Genomic DNA, 22,008 nt, shown 5'->3' on the forward strand with positions numbered 1-22,008 from the left:
TTAATTGGAAGGGAATATCTCTAGTAAAATACACATGGATTGAAATTCCTTGGGCAGATATTTAACCTTTCTGAACCTCTTTTTCACTGAGTTGTTGTGAGGTTTGAATGAAATAATGCATGAAAAGTGCTTTGCACAATGCCTAGCACATGAAAATCATTTATTGAGACATTGGGAATGGATAAACATTGGGCCTAAGATAAGCATGGTTATCCAGTTATACAAGTTTGGAGGCTCTCTAAGAAAAAAGAATACAAATGTTTATATTCATTTAAAAGTGAGAAAAGAAGTCACAACAAATGACTGGAGAGTCAGGGCCATTTGAGATTCAGGTCCTTCCTGAGATCTCTTTAGCTTATGTACTAACGCTTCCTTTCTACAACCTGAGTGTGTCCAGGACACTTGATGACTCACAGCAGCTCTAGCTTTCACGGGACTTAAGCTCCATTAGCTTCATAGTAAGTCCACCTACGGATAGGGGTATGGGGGCTACGAATTTGTTGAAATTTTTGTCTCATGTGTTGATCTGCTAAATACTGTTTTTTAATTTGAAAACCAGACTAAATCTGTGTAATTGGCTATTCTAGAAGTGAGTAGTGTTTCAGACTTGTAGCAACAGTACTTAATCCAGAAACTTTGCTTGACGTGTGTAAATAATCATAGCTAGAACTGGTTGCCAGATGCCTTACTTCCAATCTCCTGCAATACTGATAATGTGGGCTAGCACTATCACACCCAGTTTACAGAAGAACAGACTGAGGCTTATGCCCAGGAGCTTGCAACTAAAGTAGTAGAACTGTTACAGGAACTGACACCAGAGCTTGCCCTCTCTGGCATCAGTTATGGGCATATAAATTTACTGTGGAAATAATGAGCCAGTTAGCAGGAAGTAGCAATATTAGAATTTTAATATTATACCCACAGCACTATGCTGTATCTAAGCATCAAATAACAAAGAGCTTTTAATGATTCTTGCACTTCCAAGATAATGCTTGTGTTTGTAACCATAGATCAGAATAATAATTTACATGTTGTTAGTCAGTAGTATGTTTCGAAACATATTGAAGCTATTGACTAAATTAGATTTTTATTAAAGCTCTATTATGTGGGGAGTGATTTTTAATTCCTTTTAATGTTATCTAAGTGATGAAGTTACTAAAGTTTGATGATGACTTCATTTGAAAATGGTAGGGAATTTTTCCTAAATGCTTTCTATTTTTAATAATTTCTTCAGAATTTGAACTAATAAAAATGATGAATGAAATTCAGAGTAATTTAAAATGCCTTGGTCTTTTGGAGCCTTATTTCTGGAGAAAGGGAGAAGCTTGTGCAGTAAGGGGGTCAGATACTTTGTGGTATCGAGGCAAAGTAATGGAAGTCATTGGCGGCACTATCAGGGTGAGTCTGAAATTCTTTTGTGACTATTTTAAGGCTAAGTGCTATAACATTAAGAGGTCTTTCAAGTTCAGATACATGAAATTTTGATTAAAACATCTTTTAATGAGTTCATTCATGTAGGAGAATCACTTAGATGCATTATATATTTATTTGTAATAAGAATTCCTCTTTTTATTTTCAAGTATATTTATTAACCTGAATAACAAAAGAATATTTCCAGATAGGGATTTTTACCACTGAAACTTTAATGGTACCACTTATTTGTGATTGGCAGCCTTATTTGTGTGCATGGTGCTAAATAAAACAACTTATTTTCCAGTATATTCTATATCTCCTTAGTAAATTTGTTTACGGGACCCCCTAGTTTACCCTTTCACATTAGGGTTAATTTACTCTTTCCGGAATACTAAGAATAGTACTTGAGTTTCATCTAAAATCTTCAGAAAGAGCTGCATACAGTTGACCCTTGAACAGCACTAGGGCTGGGGAGACGACACTCTCTGTAGCTGACCTGAGTATAATTTATATCATTCTTCCAAGTCCACGGTTCTGTGTCGCGGATTCAGTCAGCTGTCGATCATGTAGTGCTGTAGTAGGTTTTTACTGAAAAAAATCCATGTGGAAGTGGACCCTCATAGTTTAAACCCGTGTTGTTCAAGGGTCAACTGTACTTTGAAAATATGTGTATATAAAAATATAGATGGAAAATGCCTCCATTTACATTGTACTTTAAGTATAGCAATGAAATCAAGAGACATTCAGCCTGTGAAGATTTTGGTTTTAGGAGGGGAGGGAAAATTAAGAAGAAAAGTCTTTTGTTAATACTTGAACAGGAGATTATTATCTATTTGATGATGATACCTGACAATAACGTAGCACTTCAGGTTTCTAAGCTTTTTTCACATATGCGTGTTTGTATTTTCTTATTCGTTTCCAACTATCATAGATGTAGATTACTATTCCCATTTTACCAGTAAGAAAATTGAAATTTATGTTCAGTGATGTGTCTGAGGTCAACATGTCAGTGGGTGGTGGTACTAGAATTCATATCTAAGCATCTGATTCCAAAATTTCTGATCTAAGCCTTGTGCTTTTTGTGCTGGAATACAGACTTTACAGGGTTTTGTGGGTTTTTTTCCTGGAAGGTATCTTTTATTTTTATTTTTTAAAATTTTTATTGCAGTATAGTTGATTTACAATGTTGTGTTAGCTTCAGGTATACAGCAAAGTGATTTAGTTATACATATACATTTATTTATTTTCATAGGTTTTTAAAAAAAATTTTATTTATTCAATTTATTTATTTTTGGCTGTGTCGGGTCTTTGTTGCTGCACATGGGGTTTCTCTAGTTGGCCGCGAGTGGGGACTACTCTTTGTTGAGGTGTGCGGGCTTCTTACTGTGGTGGCTTCTCTTGTTGCAGAACACAGGCTCTAGGCGCGTGGGCTTCAGTAATTGCAGCACGCAGGCTCAGTAGTTGTGGCTCGTGGTCTCTAGAGCACAGGCTCAGTAGTTGTAGCGCACGGGGCTTAGTTGCTCTGCAGCATGTGGGATCTTCCCAGACCAGGGACTGAACCCATGTCCCCTGCATCGGCAGGTGGATTCTCAACCACTGCGCCACCATGGAAGCCCTTCATAGATTTTTTTTTTTTTGGCGGTACGCGGGCCTCTCACCGTCGTGGTCTCTCCTGTTGCGGAGCACAGGCTCCGGACGCACAAGCTCAGCGGCCATGGCTCACGGGCCCAGCCGCTCCATGGCATGTGGGATCTTCCCAGACTGGGGCACGAACCTGTGTCCCCGACATCGGCAGGCGGACTCTCAACCACTGCGCCACCAGGGAAGCCCCTTCATAGGTTTTTAATAGAAGTACGATGGTTTCAAATTTTGGGTTACTATTTAGGTATATGGATACTCAACAGATTCATGTGTTTATATGCAAATGAGTCTATTTTCACATACATTTGAATTGTTCAGATAACTTTTTTAATCTAAGAGTAAATTGAAATTCAATTTTCATTAAGTTATTAAATTCATAATCTTTACATATATAGGATCCAAATAAGATAGTGGTGAACTATATTTTTTTCATACTTTCTAATATCTCTTTTTTAAATTTGAGAGTATTTTGATATTTTAATCATCATTTTTAATTATTTTCCTATGCATTTCAAGTATACACAATAAATTTTTCATTCCTTAACCTGATATCTTTCAAGGTTATCCTGTGATCCACATTAAGAAATAGACATTACATGTAACTGTACGTACCCTAACTACCTGTGAAGTACTCAGATAATTTTTATTCAATTCTATTTCATTTTTTTAATGCTGACTGCCAAAACAGCCCAATTAAACAGTGATATGTTCATTTCATTAAGTTGGGGTAACAGAAGTAACTTATTGACATTCCTTATTCTTGAAACAATTTAGAAACTGAATAATCAAAATTAAATAAAGCATTTTTAAAAATGGACTGTTGAGGACTTCTAGTTTCTGGTTCCACATTTAAGAAGCTTTGAAGTTGCCACACCATCCTAACAGCAAGTAAAAAGCTGAACAAACTGAAAAATCTGTAACTCTTCTTGTATCTGTAAGAGAGGGAGTACAAAGGGCAAACCACTGCCCCAACAGTTAGAGAGTCAGGTGAATATAGGGAGTCACAGCTTATGGGAGCAGAGACTGACGACCAGAACTCTAATGGAAGAATTGCTGGAATTTTTTTTTTTTTTTTTTTTTTTTTGCTGCACCACATGGCTTATGGGATCTTAGTTCCCCAACTGGGGTTGAACCCGGGCCCTCGGCAGTGAGAGCCTAGAGTCTTAACCATTGGACTGCCAGGGAATTCCCAAGAATTGCTGGAATTTAGTGTAGACAACTCTGAGAGGCAAAAACTCCAGGGAACCCAGTCATCAGAAGGTTCCACACGGTTCTGTGAGATTTATCTCCAAGAGCTTGACCAGGTTCTCACATAAATATCAGAGATGCTTCCAGCAGAGGAAGGAGAAAAGGAACCATTTTGAAATATGCTAGAGCATTCTGTTTTTCTTAATAAGGCCTGCACTCAGGAGACAGTAGTTAAGCAGGGCCTAAGCATCTGGGGTATTACCAGAGCCTAATTAACCTGGGGGAAAGGAAATTACCCAATTCCAGTTAACTCTAGCTTTCCACATGGGAAAAAGACCCAACTCCAGCTCACTATATAATCCTTTCCCACTTTAGGGAGTAGAGCAAAAAACTGAGAAACACTTGTGAAGTTCACAGTCTGAAAGCATAGTCTCAGTGAAAGACTGAGACGTAATCATAAGACTATAGAACATTTCCCCTCCCGCCACACCTTCCTACCACATTACTGAAGGCCCATTTATAGCAGTTCCTTTTACACAGTACATATCTGGCTATCAAGAAAAAACTACAAAACAGTATGATATTGGCATAAAAAAAAGATGCATAGATCAGTGGAATAGAATAGACAGCCTAGAAATAAACCTATGCACATGTGAACAATTAATTTATGACAAAGCCAAGAATATACAATGGGGATAGGACAGTCTCTTCAATAAATGGTGTTGGGAAAACTGGACAGCCACATGCAAAAGAATGAAACTAGACCACTGTCTTAAACAGTACACACAAATTAACTCAAAATAGATTATAGGGCTTCCCTGGTGGCGCAGTGGTTGAGAGTCCGCCTGCCGATGCAGGGGACACAGGTTCGTGCCCCAGTCCGGGAGGATCCCACATGCTGCGGAGCGGCTGGGTCCGTGAGCCATGGCCGCTGAGCCTGCGCGTCCAGAGCCTGTGCTCCGCAACGGGAGAGGCCACAACAGTGAGAGGCCCGTGTACCACAAAAAAAAAAAAAAAAGAGTAGCTATAATGATTTCAGAACAGATTCAAAGCAAGGAAGGTTATCAAGGAAAAAGGGCATTACATAATGAAAAAGGGTCAGTTTTCCAAGAAGACATAAAATTCTGAATGTCTTAATAAATTCTTAACATGGCCCTAAGAACAGAGAGTCAAACTACGTGAGGCAAAAACTAGTAGAACTGCAAGGAGAAATAGGTGTATCCACTATCATAGTTGGAGACTTCCAACACCCCCCCCAAATCAGAAATGGACAGATCCAACTGGCAGAAAATCAGTAAGGACATAACTGAATTCAGCAACAACATCATCAACTGCATATAATTAGCATCTATAGAATTATTCCTCCAACAACAGCAAGATACACATTGTTAAGCTCACATGGAATATTCACCAAGATAGACCACATTCTGGGCTGTAAAACACACCTTAAATTTAAAAGAATAGGAATCAGTGTTTGCTGTCAGACCACAATAGAGTTAAACTAGAAATCAGTAAGAGAAAGACAACTGGAAAATCCCAAAATGCATGGAGATTTAACAGCAAACTTCTAAATAACTCATGGGTCAAAGAAGAAATCTCAAGAGAAATATTAAAATATTTTGAACTAAATGAAAATAACTTACAAAATTTATGAGATGCAGCTAAAGCAGTTCTGAGGGGAAAATTCATTGCATTGAATGCACACACGCGCGCGCACACACACACACACACACACATATATAATAAAAGAAGGAAAGTCTAAAATCAGTTATCTATGTTTCTACCTTAGAAAATTAGAAAAAGAAAAAAAAAGCCAAAGTAAGCAGAAGAAAAGAAATAGTAAGAGCTCCTGACCAGGTAGAGCTGAAATCTGTGAATCCCTGAAAACAGGAATTCAAGGGAAAAAAATTAATGAGATTTAAAGTTGGTTCGTTGAAAAGTTTGATAAAATCGATAACCCTCTGGCCTGGCTAGCCAAGAAAAAAAAAAAGAAAAACGACACAAATTACTAATATCAGAAATAAAAGGGATATCAATACAGATTTAATGAACACTGAAAGATAAAGGAATACTGTGAACAAGTATACCCACACATTGGATAACCTAGATGGACTAGACCACGTACCGCAAAAAAAAAAAAAAAAAAGAGACTCATCAAAAAGCTCTTGGAACTAGTAAGCAATTACAGGAAGATTGCAGAATATAAGGTTAATATACATAACTCAATTTCTTTCTCATATACTAGCAGTGAACAGATGGAATTGGAAATAAAAAACAATACCATTTTACGTTAGCACCCCCAAAACAAAATACTTAGGTGTAAATCTAACAAAATATATACAAAGATATATAAGAGGAAAACTGCAGAACTCTGATGAACAAAATCAAAGAACAAAATTAATGGAGCAACACTCTGTTCTTGGATAGGAAGACTCTATGTCAAGATGTCAGGTCTTTTCAACTGTATTTATGGATTCAGTGCAATCCTAGTCAAAATTCCAGCAAGTTATTTTGTGGATATCAGCAAACTTTATTCTTAAGTTTATATGGAGAGACAAAAGAGTCAGGATAGACAACACAATATTGAAGGAGAAGAACAAAGTTAAAGGACTGACAACGCTAGGCTTCAAGACTTAGTATAAAGTTAACCGAGACAGTGTGGTATTGGCAAAGCAAAATACAAATAGATCAATGGAATAGACTAGAGAACACAGATATAAACCCACATAAATATAGTCAATGATCTTTGACAAAGGAGCAGTGGCAATGCAACTGAGCAAAGATAGTCTCCTCAGCAAATGGTGCTGGAACAATGGAACATCCACATGCAAAAAAGTCCAGACACAGATTTCACACCTTCCATAAAAATCATCTCGAAATGGACTGCAGACCTAAATGTAAAACATAAAACTGTAAGACTCCTAGAAAGACAACATAGAAACATAGATGACCTTTAATATGGCAATGACTTTTTAGATACAGCACCAAAGACATGACCCATGAAAGAAATAAGGTACAAGCTGGACTTCATTAAAATTAAAAACTTCTCCTCTGCAAAAGACAATGTCAGGATAATGAGAAAACAAGCTAAACACTGGGAGAAAATACTTGCAAAATACACATCTGATAAAGGACTGTTATCCAAAATATACAAAGAACTCTTAAAATTTAACAGTAAGAAAACAAGCCAATTTAAAAAATGGACCACAGACCTTAACAGATACCTCACCAAAGGAGACATACAGATGGCAAATAAGGATATGAAAAGAAGTTCCACATCATATGTCACCAGGGAAATGCAAGTTAATACAAGATAGCACTACACATATACTAGAATGGCCAAAATTTGGAACACTGACGACACCAAATGCTGGTGAGGATATGGAGCAACTGAAACCCTCCACTGCTGGTGGGAGTGCACAGTGGTACATCCACTTTGGCAGACAGTTTGGTGGTTTCTCAACAACTAAATCTACTCTTAACATATGATCCAGCAGTCGCACTCCTTGGTATTGTTGACCTGAAATAAACAGACTGCCAGATACTTCTCCAGCAAAGTTGGGTTTATTCAGGATCAGCAGAGAATTACAATTCAGGGTCTGCAGGAACGTGCAAGTTCCTGCAAAGCAAGGAAAGGAGAACACGTTTATAGAGAAAAAAAGGAAGTGGGTATGGCTCTAGTAAACAAAGAGTCTGTGGCTTTTCATTGGCTGAGTCCTTCCCAGGAAAGAAGAAGAGTCTGTATTCCTCCTTTTGGGCTCTGCTATCATCAAAGGACATGGAGCTCCCCCTTTCTGATCTCCCAACTCTGTTTAAGTGAGGTTTCTGTTTATTAAATTTTTACAGTATTTACCCAAAGGAGTTGAAAACATGTCCACACAAAAACCTGTTTATAAGAGCTTTATTCATAATTGCCAAACTTGGAGGCACCCAAGATGTCTCTCAGTAGGTGAACGGATAAATAAGCTTGTAGTGCATTCATACAATGCAATATTATTCAGTGCTAAAAAGAAATGAGCTATCAAGCCATGAAAAGCCATGGACGAACCTTAAATGTATATCACTAAGTGAAAGCAAGTCTGAAAAGGCTACATATACTGTATGACTCCAACTATATGACCTTCTAGAAAATGCAAAATATGGAGATAGTAAAAAGATGTTTGCCAGGGGTTGCGGGGAGGGAGGACAGAGGATTTTTAGGGCAATGAAAACACCCTTTGTTTTCACAGAGCATCTTTATACATTTGTCAGTCCCACAGGGTGTACATCACCAAGTGAACCCTAACGTAATCTATATGGACCTTGATTTTGACGTATCCATGTAGGTTCATGATTATAACAAATTACCACTGTGGTGCAGGATGTTACAGTGAGGGAGGCTGGGGTGTGAGGGAAATCTCTGTACCTTTCTCTAAATTTTGCTGTGAACCCAAAGTTCTTTAAAAAATGAAGTCTTTAGAAAGTTATTTTACAAAATTTGAGGAACATTGGATGACTTAAAAACAAGTTTCTTTCTCATAGGACTTCTCAGAACCTTTATTATGCAGTGTGATTCTCCAGGAAGGAAACATTACATGCAGTTTCCCAAACTGTGAAACTGAGGAATACTGAGAAATGTTCTTTTATTAAATGGAAATCAGGACTTCTAAAATACTTGGAAAAACAAAAGAAAAATTTTAAACATCCTCCAAAAAATTGATTATTCTCAAGAAAAGAAAAAGCTTTTGTTCATTTGTAAGAAAACCTTTTGACAGTGAGGTTTGATACACTATGGGATGAGGAAATACAGTGTTACTTTTTTTCTGGAGATTTTTTAAATCCAGATTTATATCTCCTTCTAGAATGTCTTTTCTTTTTTATTCTCTTTAATACCAGGGAGTCCTTTCTGTCCCCTAGTTTTTAGTAGTATGTTTTAATTATGAACTTTGTCCTGTTTCAGGTACAATATTTAGATCACGGATTCACTGAGAAGATTCCACAGTGTCATCTTTACCCTATTTTGCTATATCCTGATACACCCCAACTTTGTATTCCTTGTCAGCTCTATAATACCATACCTGTGAGTAAACAGGGATTTATAGGATGATTAATTTTAAAATACTGTCTTTATTAACAATAGTTTTCTAGAAATTAGAATGTAAGATGAAATCCCTTTCAGTGCAACAAAAATAATATTTAGAAATAAGCTTACAAAGATAGCTAAAGGGCCTTTAGGAAGAAAATGACAGAATTATACTGAAGGATATAAAAATATCTGAATAAGTTAAGAGAGATAATGTCTTCATAGATGGGAATTTTGTTTGGAATTGTTAATTTTTAGTTACGGTTCAAATAAAATTTCAAGAAATTTGAAGCTGGATCAGAGAAGGGAATGGTATATTAATTATCTCTTGCTATATAACAAATTAAGCTTAAAATTTAGTGGTCTAAATCGACAATAAGCTTTTTAAAAATTTCATACAGTTTCTGTGGCTCAGGCATTGGGAACAGCTTAGCTGGGTGTTTTGGCTCAGGGTCCTTGATGACTCTGCAGCCAAGATGTGCACCAGAAATGCAATAACCCAAAGGACTGACTGGGCTGAAGAACCTGCTTCCAGATGCTCACGTACAGGGCGCTGGCAGGAAGCTGGGCCTCCTCGTGGGCTTTTGGCAGGAGGCTCCAATTTCCTGGCCAAGTGAACCTCTTAACACATAAGACGTAATAGTCACTGCTCCTTAATAAATACACATTGTAGTCAGTATACAAGCACTGCTTTGGCATATTGGCCTCTTTTAAAAGTTTTATGATGCTTTGTTTTTAGTGCAGGTTTATCTTTTTAAAGCATAAAATGCTTTAAGAGAGTAACATGGGGAGAAGCTGAGACAAATTATTAGTTTCTTAAGATCATTTTTATCATATACCCATGATATTCTCTGAAAACTGCCTATATATTTTGTCCTTCTCTCTAGTGCTATCTGTTTATGGCTACTTTTGTGTATCTTCATTTACTTCCTGCTTTTATTTTGTGAAAGAATCTGAGTTTATTAATCCCAAATAGGTCGGGAATGTCTGGCAACCAGATGCAGTAGAACTCCTTCAGGAACTGCTTTCAAAGAGAGAGGTGGAAGTTCACATTATGGTAATTTGTATTTAAAGCATATATCATTGGGACTTCCCTGCGAGTCCAGTCGTTAAGACTTTGCCTTCCGATGCAGGGGCTGTGGGTTTGATCCCTGGTCGGGGAGCTAGGATCCCACATGCCTCTCGGCCAAGGGACCAAAAAACAGAAGCAATATTGTAACAAATTCAATAAAGACTTTAAAAATGGTTCACATCAAAAAATCTTAAAACAACCAACTTCAAAAAAAAATTAAAAATAAAGCATATATCATTGATTTAGTTAATTAGCCATAAAGTGTTACAGGTAATATAATTTGAGGGATTTTTTTATGAAGAACTATGTTCCTGTGTGATTATCAGTTACTCGTTAACATAAAAGAAGTTACCACTTTGGTTCCTAGGCTCATTTTAAATAAACCTAATTTTGAGCAAGTTCCTGAGAACTTCCATAAGCAAGTAACTTGGAAGATTCCTTATTAACAACTTATTTTGACACAAGGAGAGTACTAAGGAAGTAGAGATGTTTATAAACACATGGTAGTTTTCAGGATGGTGCTGTGTGTGTAGCACTGTGTTAGGTGCAGGTAATTCCCGTCCTCAAGGGCCCTGTCTAGTTAGTGAAACAGTGAGACACAAGACAAAACCCTAAAGACTTAACACCACAACTTGCTGAGAGCCAGGCAGCTGGTAAAAAGAGTGAGTGTAATAGGAATGTAGAAATGGGAGTTGATGAAGTGCTCCTGACCAGGTAGGTGCGGAGACAGAAATGGGAAATGCATCTGCTAGAACAGTAGAAGTTTTGGGAGGAGCAGCAGTGCGAATAGGGTTTAAGAGAAGTAGACGTCAGGCAGGAGGCCCCGCTGGGGGTTCTTGAGCAGTGAGGCAGTGAGAAGATTCTCCTGGAGCTGTGTTGGAGGGTTCAGGCAGAAAGATAGAAAAACTTTAAGGAAGTGTTTCTGTATGAAAGGTGTGATGGCAGGCTACTAAAGACCTAAAAAGAGCCACAGACGCACTTAAATAAGAAAGTGGAGAAGCCTCTCCGCCTCTGGTTATTCACAGCCTCTGTGGACAGTCACGGAAGTCCTGCAGAGATGGGAACTGTTCAGGTTATCCAGGTGGCTTTCTTTACTGCTTAGCTTATTAGCCTAGGAAAACAGTGTGGCGTATACCAAGGTACTGGATTTCTCAGAAACCATGCCTGTGCCTGCCCTTGCAGCCCTGCTGCCGTAGCGGACCTTCCCCAGAAGTGTTCCTCCTACCTTACGTGCTCATGGCACGGACCCGGTGCCTCTTACCTGCTGGGCTCTGTCCTGGGCCTGCAGGCGCAGCAAGAGCCGAATAGAAGCTCCTGCCTCCGTTGAGCTTCCATTTTAGTGATGGGAAGTAAAATGAAAAAATATATATATATATATATGATATGTTAAATAGTAGTGCTGGCTAGAAAAATGAATTCGGAAAGGCTGATAAGGAGAGGTGGGTGGGGGAGGAGATAACATTTTAAATACAGTGGTCAGAGAAGACATCCCTTAAAAAATAAAATTTGATTGAGACTTCCGAGTGGTGAGAGGACACACCACGCCGTTACCAGATCAGTGCAGAGAGCCGCAGGGCAGGAGACGCCTGGAGTGTCCAAGGAGCAGACGGACGGACGGAGGTTGGGAGGCCACCTGTGAGAGGTGCAGTTGTCGCTGCGCGGAGGTGGATGTGATCTGACCTCACAATCTACTGTTTTCACTTTGCACTGGTGAAAACTGGACGGTAGAAAAAGGTAGAAGCAGGAGATCAGCTGGAAGGCGATTACACTTAACTCTGAGTTAGGACTAAGGTGGTACCGAGTGGAAACAGTGAGGAACGATCAGCTTATCAGTCATGTGCATTTTGGTACCTAATGTTTGAAAATGGACCCACGGGTTTGAAAGCCACTATATGACTCCTAGACTGTTGTTAATTTCTTGATTCCTGCCATTTTTGGATTTTTAACTAAACTTCATTTCTTTACCCCTGAGCATAACTTTTTCTTTCTCCTTCTACTTAGTATAAATTATTAGTATTATCTAAAGATGATGTATAGCAAATTGTTTTCTTTACATAACTAGAAAACTCTACCTTATGGACATGTAAATATATTTTATAAAAACCAGAGTAGTAGTAGCATTATTGCCTTGTTATCTGCCAAAACACCAGGAAGAAAATTTTACAAAACGAGTCACTAGTCAAACTAGTAATACTGTGATTGTCAGAAATCTAATTTCATTTTTGCTGACTGTAAAATTTTAATCTTCAAGCAGACTTTATTTTTATAGTAATAATCTCCTTTATTGAACTTAAATAGGAATTACCAGAAAATCCATGGGAGAAATTATCTATTCATCTCTATTTTGATGGAATGTCACTTTCTTATTTTATGGCACACCATAAGTGTTGTACTTTTGAACATTCTGAGGAAATACTGAAGGAAGTAAGTGAACTATTTTTCTATAAAATTCTAAACTATAGAAAAAGAAACTGGTTAAAATGTCATATTTTGTCTTTTGCCTCAAGCCTTCCATATAGTTCTACATGCCTGATATGTTAAGAGGGTCTAGAGGATTTGTAAATTCTTTGAGAAAGCAATACCCTATATCATGCTTTATAAAGTCCTAAAAAAGACTTCAGTTGCATTAAGAGTCACTTAGTTTTCTATATCTTCAAACCTAATGAGAAGCTCATATGTTCTCTAACGTTGTTTGAATATAGATGTAAATTATAAAATCATAATGGAATTCACTGCCAGAAATGACTCTCTCCCAAGATAAAATGGTTTTGCCTTATATTCAGTATTATAACATTTCCCCCAGTTTGCTTTCTTACAGGGAACTCAGAGCCAGATTTTAAGCTTAGCTTCAGTAAATAGCCCGTTCCCAGTTGCCTGGTGCTTCTGTTTTTAATATTTTAAAAAACATAATTAGTCTGTTACAGATACGATTTCACATTGCAGGCTGCCACAAATACTTCATAGAAACAGGGTGCTCATAAATAAGAATGTGAACATTTTATATAGCAAGGTATTTTTAGACTTGCAGTTCACTTGTTAGGTTTCTGAAATTCATTTTAGTGATAGTACACAACCAAACAGTGGATGTTCAGTTCCATACAGGAAACTACTTTCTTCTCTCAAATAGGAAACTATGACAGAACTTTGTACATGCAAGGCTCACAGCCAGTTGTTTCTTTTGAGCATAGAGGGTGTGTGTGTGTGTGTGTGTGTGCGCGCGCGCACGCGTGCCCCCACGTGTTTGTGTAAAGGGTGTTTCATCTGTTAAACAGGTTTTATAAAGATTACTTAGTCTCTCTGCCAGGTGTACTCTTCAGTGTGAACATTTAAAAGGAAAGAGCTCCCACTCTTATTATAAACTAATGACAGTTGACATGCTTTTAGCATAATTTTGAGGATTCTTGTTGCAATATTAAGATCACTCAGAACACTAAATTTTCCCATAGTTAAGCTGAAATGAATGCCAACAAGGTCATGCACGCAGTTTTTGTGGGATGAAATATGAAAGTGCCTTAAAACAATATTACATAGTTAAAGATAGTTTTATTCATTAATAATACTATATTATTTCAGAAACCAACAGATTACAATACAAAGTGTGAGGAAGAGAGATGGGAAATAAGGTTTGAGGTAAGTTTCAATCCAAATATTTTGAAAATTTGGACACTTCATCAGTACAAATAATCTGATACAAGATCAGGTAGGTAAGCATAACAGCTTTATTAATTTACATACCATAAAGTTCAACTGTTTAAAGTGTACAGGTCAGTGGTTTTTAATATATTCATAGAGTTGTGCAATCATCACAACGATCTGATTCCACAACATTCCGTCTCAGAAAGAAGCTCCATACCAGCAGCGGTCACTTTCCATTTCCCCTCCCCCAGTTTCCTGGAAACTTTCTGTGGGTTTGTCTATCTGGACCTTTCATATAAAGGGAATCACAGCCCTTTGTTACTGGCTTCTTTCATTCAGCATAATGTTTGCAGGGTTGAATCATGTTGTAGTATGTGTCCTTTTTATTGCTGAATAATATTCCATTATACAGATACACCACATTTTGTTTATCCATTCATCTGTTGATGGATACTTGCGTTGTTTTTACCTTTACAGATAGTGAATTAAAGCAACTATGAACGTTTGTGTACAAATTTTTAAGTGGATGTCTGTTTTCAGTTCTCTTGAGTATGGACCTAGGAGTGGCATTACTAAGTCATATGGTGACTATGTTTACCATTTTAAGGAACTGTGAAACTGTTTTCCAAACCAGCGGCATCATTTTACTTTGGTACTAGGATTGTACAAGGGTTCCACTTTTTCCATATCCTCACCAAGACTTATCTGACTTTTTTCCTAGCCATCTTAGGATAGGTGTGAAGATACAAGTCCCTTATCAGATATGATTTGCAAATATTTTCTCCCATTCTGTGGGTTGTCTTTTCACTTTCTTGATGGTATCCTTTGAAACACCAGAGTTTTAAATTTTGATGGAGTCTAGTTTATCCTTTTTATCTTATTTTTTCTTTTGTCACTTTTGCTTTTTGGTGAAAGAAGTGTTTTCGTAAGTAAAATTTTATCATTTAAAATTTTAAGTAGAATTTAATTCCTATAATTATAAAAATGACATGCTTGTTGTAAAGTGTTTTGTAACAAATCAGTAAAATTCAACAGTAGGTAGTCACTTCTTGCTGAAATCTAAGTGGTTCAAATGTTTTGTTTTGCCACCAGTTTGGAAATGTTAAATAGTAATAAGTGAGTCTACAAATTTGAATATGATTGTTTTAGTATTAATCACCATATTAATCACCATATTCAAGTTTTTTTTAACTTACTAAAAGAAAAATCCCCTATATTTTTATATGTATATTTCTTTTAACAACTGCTAACTGCCTTGATCCTCTTTGGAATCATATAACTTTTAATTACTCCTCATGCTTTTATAGAGCTTAAGAGAGAGCACACTTTTTTCATGATTTTTAACTTAAATCTTCCTTTGTCATTTCATATATTAGTTTTTATTATAAAATACTCTAAAAATAAATGAAATATCACAGAAATGTGAAAAGAAAGAAGTTGCCCCAATTCTACATCTTGAACACCCCAGTCCATCCCACTAAGCAGCCGCAATTTGTTAATCATTCTTCTAGAGTTTTATGTGTTATATGTAAATATTATATATAAGTAAATATTCCTGTGGGTTTTTTTTTTACACAAAATCTTTTTTTGGGGCAGGGGACAAAAGATTGCTAAAGATCTTTTGATTATTTATCACATTTTGGTCCCACTACAACAAAATTATTTTGTGATTTTCAGTGTCTCAGCTAGATTTTTGCTAAATGAAAGTAAATTGACACTGTAATAAGCTTTACTAACGTGGTGGGTTTCTGTAATAGTCACTCTGAAATTGGAATTTATTTTTGGTGTTTTAGGAATTGCTCTTGCCTGAAACAGAGACTCCTGTTTTACCGCCATATTTGTCTTCACCTCTTCCTCCCCCTGGAGAGCTCTACGCTGTTCAAGTTAAGCACGTTGTCTCACCCAGCGAAGTATGTGATTCCAGTAATGCTGGTGGTTAAAAACATGACAGGCAGTCTCGGTCTTTAACTCTAGGGTTGATTCTCCACATTTCCATCTTCCTGATTTTCATAGCTGACAGCTGGTGGCCGCTAGGTTGCCTGCCCTATAATGTCCTCTTCAGACACTTGTTTGTACTTAATGAGGCAAGTGTTCCTTAATCACTGTTGGGTTTTCCAAGTATTGTGTAGCTTTTTCAATCAAATATTTAGATTGTTAAGTTGGAACTTATTTCCACCCGTGAAATCTTATTAAACATCTCATTCCCCTGTCCTCTTCCTACATTGAACTTAGGTGCTCTTTATTCGCTGTTTTTCCATACCACTTATCACCTTGTAACAACACACTGTGCCACTTCCTTATTTTCTTTGTCTGCTTCTTCCCACTAGAATGTAATTCCATGAAGGCAGGGATTTTTGTCTGTTTTGGTCGGAGGTGTATCCCTAGAACCTAGAATACTGCCTGATATAGCAGGCACTCAGTAAATATTGACTGAATGAGTAAGTACACTAAAGAAAATTCAATTATATATGCTTGGCTAACAAGAGAGAAAGAAATGACAAATTAAGTGGCCAGGCAGTCCCTCAGCCATTTTTACACAGTAAACCATTCTTTTCACAGACAAGAAGAATTTGCTCCATAATTTCATCAGAGAACATAGTAGTGCAAACTATTGTTGGTTTTTATGATTTTTAATTAGTTATTAGTCGCCACATAAATTACCCCAAATTGAGCAGCATAAAACAACACACGTGAAAGTCGGGAATCCAGGATCTCGGGTTGCAGTCGGGGTGTGTGTTGGGGGGTGTGCAGGATCCACTTCCAGAGCCTGAGTGCTGGGCCCCGGCCCCGCGGGCCTCTCCTGGGCCTGCTGGCGCGGGTCTGCACGCTCCCCTGGTGGGCTGAGCGCCACCAAGGCAGAGACCACGCCTTTGACAACCTGGGCTCGGTGGTCACATACCGCCGCCGCTGTCGTGCTTTACAGTCACAAAGAGCAAGTCTGGTTTGCTGTGGGGACTTGACTCTGTGAGGACTGTGAGGCCGTTGCTGGGGACTGGCTGCGCAGTCGTTCTGTCCACATCATGAATACTAAAAATTACAGAATTTGAACTTTTTCCCTTCCCTTCTCCCCACTTAGGTGTATATTTGCCTTGACTCTGTAGAAAACTGTAATCTGGTTAAGCAGCATGATGACACAGTTGACAGTGGAGTCAGCTGGGAACCTGAGCCTGAGAGCCTTGAGGAAGCGCTAGGGAGGTTCAATGTGGATGTGGAGACATCCCCTCCTCTGACGGACTTCAGAACAGGTACTAAACTTTCAGAGTAAAATGGGATTCCTAATGAAGCCACTGTTTTGTTTCAGTGCTGATGAGACTGGGTTGTTTCTAAGGTTAACTGGTATTTTTATCACCCTCACTTGATATGCATGGTCTCTTGCCTTGGGGCGCTTTTGTTTTTCAAAGCTCAGGTCGAACTGTAACATTGACTGCATGAAGATGGCTTTTCTGAGCTTGCAATTTCGCCAGTAGCTCAGATTGTGAGTTGTTACTTGGACCTGAACGGCACTTATTTTAATTACAAGCCACCTAAGCTGCTAATTGTGGTGTGGGTAAGCAGAACTCAGATCGTGTTGAGTCCTGCCAGCATGGGTGAAACCCTGCTTTTTCCCTTTCTATTTCCCTATCTTTATTAAATACATGGCATTCTCCTATGAGGAAAATGCATCTAGTTACTGGTGATGACGGTTCCTGAATACAAGGAGTGGTGTCTCCACATTTTATCAGTATGTGATGTATAGGGATGTATTCATCCTTGGTATTTTGTTCCTATCAGAGGATAATTTAGCAAAGGAAAACATCGGTCTGACGTCCTGTCTGATTTTACTTAATGAGATTTTAATCACTTGTGACCCATGTTTGGCTGATAAACACCACTTGCTGTTCCCTCTGCCTGGAAAGTTCTGGGATGTGTAGCAGGGTCTCTGCTCAGCTATCCCCGAATGGCAGCTCTTCCCTGATGCATCCCACCCCACCCCCTCCTCCCCTCCTCCCGGCCTTTAAGGCAGCACCACAGCAGGGACTCTGTGCCACAGCACTTAAGGAGGGCACCTGGCACAAATAGGTGCTCTTCAATGAGTGAAAAAATAAACTGTCACTTTTTTTTGTAAATTAATTTATAATCTGGAAGAAACAATTCCTTCCTCACTGTGCTCTTCTCTCAAGGGAGGCTGCACCAACAGTCCATGAGTAATGTGATAATTCACGGAGCTATACATACATGTGTGCATTTTTTTTTTTTTTTTCGGTGTGTGGGCCTCTCACCGTTGTGGCCTCTCCCATTGCGGAGCACAGGCTCTGGCCGCGCAGGCTCAGCGGCCATGGCTCACGGGCCCAGCCGCTCCGCGGCACGTGGGATCTTCCCGGACCGGGGAACGAACTCGTGTCCCCTGCATCGGCAGGCGGACTCTCAACCACTGCGCCACCAGGGAAGCCCATGTGTGCATTTTTTCTATGGTGGTTCTTCAATTAAGTATGCATATGTACAAATTGATTCATAGACAAGTGCTTATTAAATATGTACGGAATCTATATTGAAGGAGTTGAATAAGGAATCTATTTAGGTAACACATTGAGGATATGTGGTTGAAGTGGGTTGGGAGTATATTGTGAAGAACCCTGTAAATTGCAGTCTAAGGACTTGGTACTGCAGACAGTTAAGATGCCATTGAATTAAACTACAGAGCAATGGAATTGGATTGGAGGAGAAGGAAATTAAAAGTAGGAATAACAGAAACCATTTTACTATCATTTGCAGAAGACAACTGCCCAAAGGAAAAAAAATCGGGGGCATATAAGAAGTGGGAACAATGGAAGGATGGTTTAAGCCTTGGGTGGTGGAAGAACTAGGACTCTGAGAATGGAGAGGTGTCTTCCTTCCAGCCTTTTCCTAACTTAGGAATTAAGAAAAACAAGGTTTATAAAGTATAAACAGAAAAAAGAGCATAAGCCAACATGTGGCTGTTGAGTGTTTAATTCTGAATAATGGGTAATTGGTGATTATATTTTCTTTGTACTTTGCTGTATTTTTTTTAAAAAACGTTTTTAAGAAAATAAAAGGCAATGTGGGGCTTCCCTGGTGGCGCAGTGGTTGAGAGTCCGCCTGCCGATGCAGGGGACACGGGTTCGTGCCCCGGTCCGGGAAGATCCCACATGCTGCGGAGCGGCTAGGCCTGTGAGCCATGGCCACTGAGCCTGTGCGTCCGGAGCCTGTGCTCCGCAACGGGAGAGGCCACAACAGTGAGAGGCCCGCGTACCACCAAAAAAAAAAAAAAAAAAAAGGCAATGTGATTTTCCCCTTTTTGTCTTTTCAGAAATGCCTTGCCTTGCAGAATATGATGATGGCGTATGGTACAGAGCAAAGATTGTTTCCATTAAAGAATTTAATCCTCTGGCTGTCCTGGTACAATTTGTTGATTATGGATCAACTGAAAAGCTGACAATAAACAGGTTAAAAAAACAAAAATGTAAACTTAGTTGAATTAGGATTCTTAGTTTTCTATTTTTTTTTAATAATTGAAAAGATTTTGCCTCTTTTTTTAAAAGAAAAAATCTATTTTAAAGCTGCTTATATATTGGGAGTATTTTCTACCTAAAAGTTATTTTTTATTGTGGTAAAATATACATAACATAAAATTTACCATGTTAAAAAATAAATTTTAAAAAATTCTTAGAGAAAAAATTTACTTTAGCCATTTTTAAGTATGCAATTAACTGGCATTAAGTATTCAGTGTTGTGTGACCATTGCTACTGTCCATTTTCAGGACTTTTTCATAACCCCAAATAGAAACTGTACCCCTCAATAACATTCCATTTCGTTTCCTTCAGCTCTCGGTAACCCCTCTTCTACTCCCTGTATGAATTTGCTTATTTTAGGTTCTTCATCAAGTGTAATCATAAGTATTTGTCCTTTTATGTCTGATTTATTTTACTTAGAATGATGTTTTCAGAGTTCATCCAATTGAAGCATGTGTCAGAATTTCATTACTTTTATGACTAAATAATATTTCGTTTTTACGTATATACCACATTTTGTTTATCTGTTCATCTGTTGATGGACACTTGGTCTGTGAATAATGCTATGAACACTGACATACAAAGAGCCGTTTTGAGTTCCTGCTTTCAGCTGTTTGGGGTATTATATACCTCAAAATGGAATTGCGGGACCATATGATAATTCTGTGTTTGTTTAACTTTTTCAGGAAATGCCAGACTTTTCCATAGTAGCTATACTATTTATATTTCCACCAGCAACGCACAGGAGTTCCATTTTGTCCACATCCTTGCGGACACTGTTATTTTCCAACTTTTTTTATTGTTGTTTGTGATACTTTTTTAATAGTGGTAAAATACACATATCATAAAATCTAACATCTTAACCATTTTTAGAAGTATAGTTAAGTAGTGTTAACTTTCTTTACATTGTTAGTGCAACCAATCTCCAATCTCCAGAACTCTTCATTTTGGAAAACTGAAACTAACCCTGTGCCTATTAAACGATCCCTCATTCCCTCTTCATCCAGCCCGTCAACCACTGTTCCGCTTTCCCATCTCTATGAATTTTGATTGTAGGTATCTCATACGTCTTTTTGTAACTGGCTTATTTCACTTAGCATGATGTCAAGGTTCAACTATGTCATAGCATATGTTAGAATTTTCTTCTTTTTTAAGGCTGAATAATATTCCATCATATGTATATAACACATTTTATTTATCCATGCACCCATCAGTGGATACTTGGCTATTGTGAATGATGCTATGAACATGGGTGTACAAAAATCTCTTCATGACCCTGCTTTAAATATACTCAGAAGTGGAGTTGCTGGATAATATGCTTATTCTTAGTATTTGGAGGAACCACCAAACTTCCCCACAGTAGCATTTTACATTCCCACCAAATGTCCAGGGGTTCCAGTTTTTCTCTGTATCCTCACCAACACTTACCTTCCGTTTTTGTTTGTTTGTTTAATAGTAGCCATCCTAATGGGTATGAGGTGAAATCACATTGTGGCTTTGATTTGCATTTCCCTGATGATTAGTGATGTTGAGCACCTTTTCATTTGCTTGTTGGCCATTTATATCTCTTCCTTGGAGAAATGTCTTTTTTAATGTGTATTTTCTCTCATTCTGTACGTTGCCTTTTCACTTTGTTGATTGTGCCCTTTGCACAGTTTTAAATTTTGATATTATCAAAATTTTTTCTTGTGTTGCCTGTGCTTTTGGTGTCATATCCAAGAATCACTGCCAAATCCAACACCATTAACTTTTCCTCTAATTGTGACATTCCTAACATTTTAATTTAAGGATTTCTTTTGTGACAGACTTCGTCAAATTCCTCTTCATCTTATGCAGTATCCAGTCCGAGCCATAAAGGTTCTCTTGGCAGGGTTTAAACCTCCCTTAAGAGATGTAGGAAAGGCAAGAATACCGTACTGTCCCAAGTGGAGCATGGAAGCATTGTGGGCTATGATAGACTGTCTTCAAGGAAAACAACTTTATGCTTCTTCCATGGTAAATATCTGTCTTAATTAGCCAAAATACTTTCAAAGCTATTTCAAGGATCCCTGTTAACTTTCTAAAGTGCTTTTTATCTCTGCAGCTCTAGATGCAAAAACGCTTTAAAGCATTTGATGTTGTAAATACTATAGGATTAATCTTAAGGCTTGTTCAAATGTCTTAGTTTATATTTTACAACCTTTTGATTAGCCCTGCAATGATATAAAATATCAGTGATGTAATGACTAAGATGAAAAATGATCAAGATGAGTATCCTATAATCAAAGAACTGATAATGAGGAAAACATGTAAACTACTAATGAAATAAATGCTATAAAAAAGGTATAGGTATCTTTGGGGTGTGGGTGTGGGGAGAGAAGCAGGAGCGATGAATTCTGTCTGGAGAGATCAGGGTAGGGTGTTTGAGCCCCTGCTTAGGAGGCACTCGAGTGCTTATTCAGTTAAGTACGACCGGGAGAAAGTGACATTTGAGCTGCATCCTAAA

At 38.0% G+C, this 22,008-nt stretch overlaps 1 protein-coding gene across 7 annotated transcripts in view; it reads left to right on the forward strand.

Annotated features, from left to right (window-relative positions):
• RNF17 (ring finger protein 17) overlaps window positions 1-22,008 on the forward strand; it is a 124,368-nt gene that overhangs the window by 86,999 nt on the left and 15,361 nt on the right. For 5 of the 7 annotated variants that reach the window (XM_060287744.1, XM_060287743.1, XM_060287749.1 and 2 more), the window contains 9 exons: window positions 1,235-1,398; window positions 9,182-9,301; window positions 10,281-10,361; window positions 12,675-12,800; window positions 13,950-14,006; window positions 15,806-15,922; window positions 17,089-17,257; window positions 19,321-19,456; window positions 21,329-21,518. In XM_060287744.1, the coding sequence (XP_060143727.1) occupies window positions 1,235-1,398; window positions 9,182-9,301; window positions 10,281-10,361; window positions 12,675-12,800; window positions 13,950-14,006; window positions 15,806-15,922; window positions 17,089-17,257; window positions 19,321-19,456; window positions 21,329-21,518 (1,160 nt within the window). The remainder of the gene's footprint in view (window positions 1-1,234; window positions 1,399-9,181; window positions 9,302-10,280; window positions 10,362-12,674; window positions 12,801-13,949; window positions 14,007-15,805; window positions 15,923-17,088; window positions 17,258-19,320; window positions 19,457-21,328; window positions 21,519-22,008) is intronic. The other 2 variants (XM_060287745.1, XM_060287746.1) reach the window with 2 other exon arrangements.

This window comes from Globicephala melas, chromosome 18, assembly GCF_963455315.2.
Source record: "Globicephala melas chromosome 18, mGloMel1.2, whole genome shotgun sequence".
NCBI classification, from domain to species: domain Eukaryota; kingdom Metazoa; phylum Chordata; class Mammalia; order Artiodactyla; family Delphinidae; genus Globicephala; species Globicephala melas.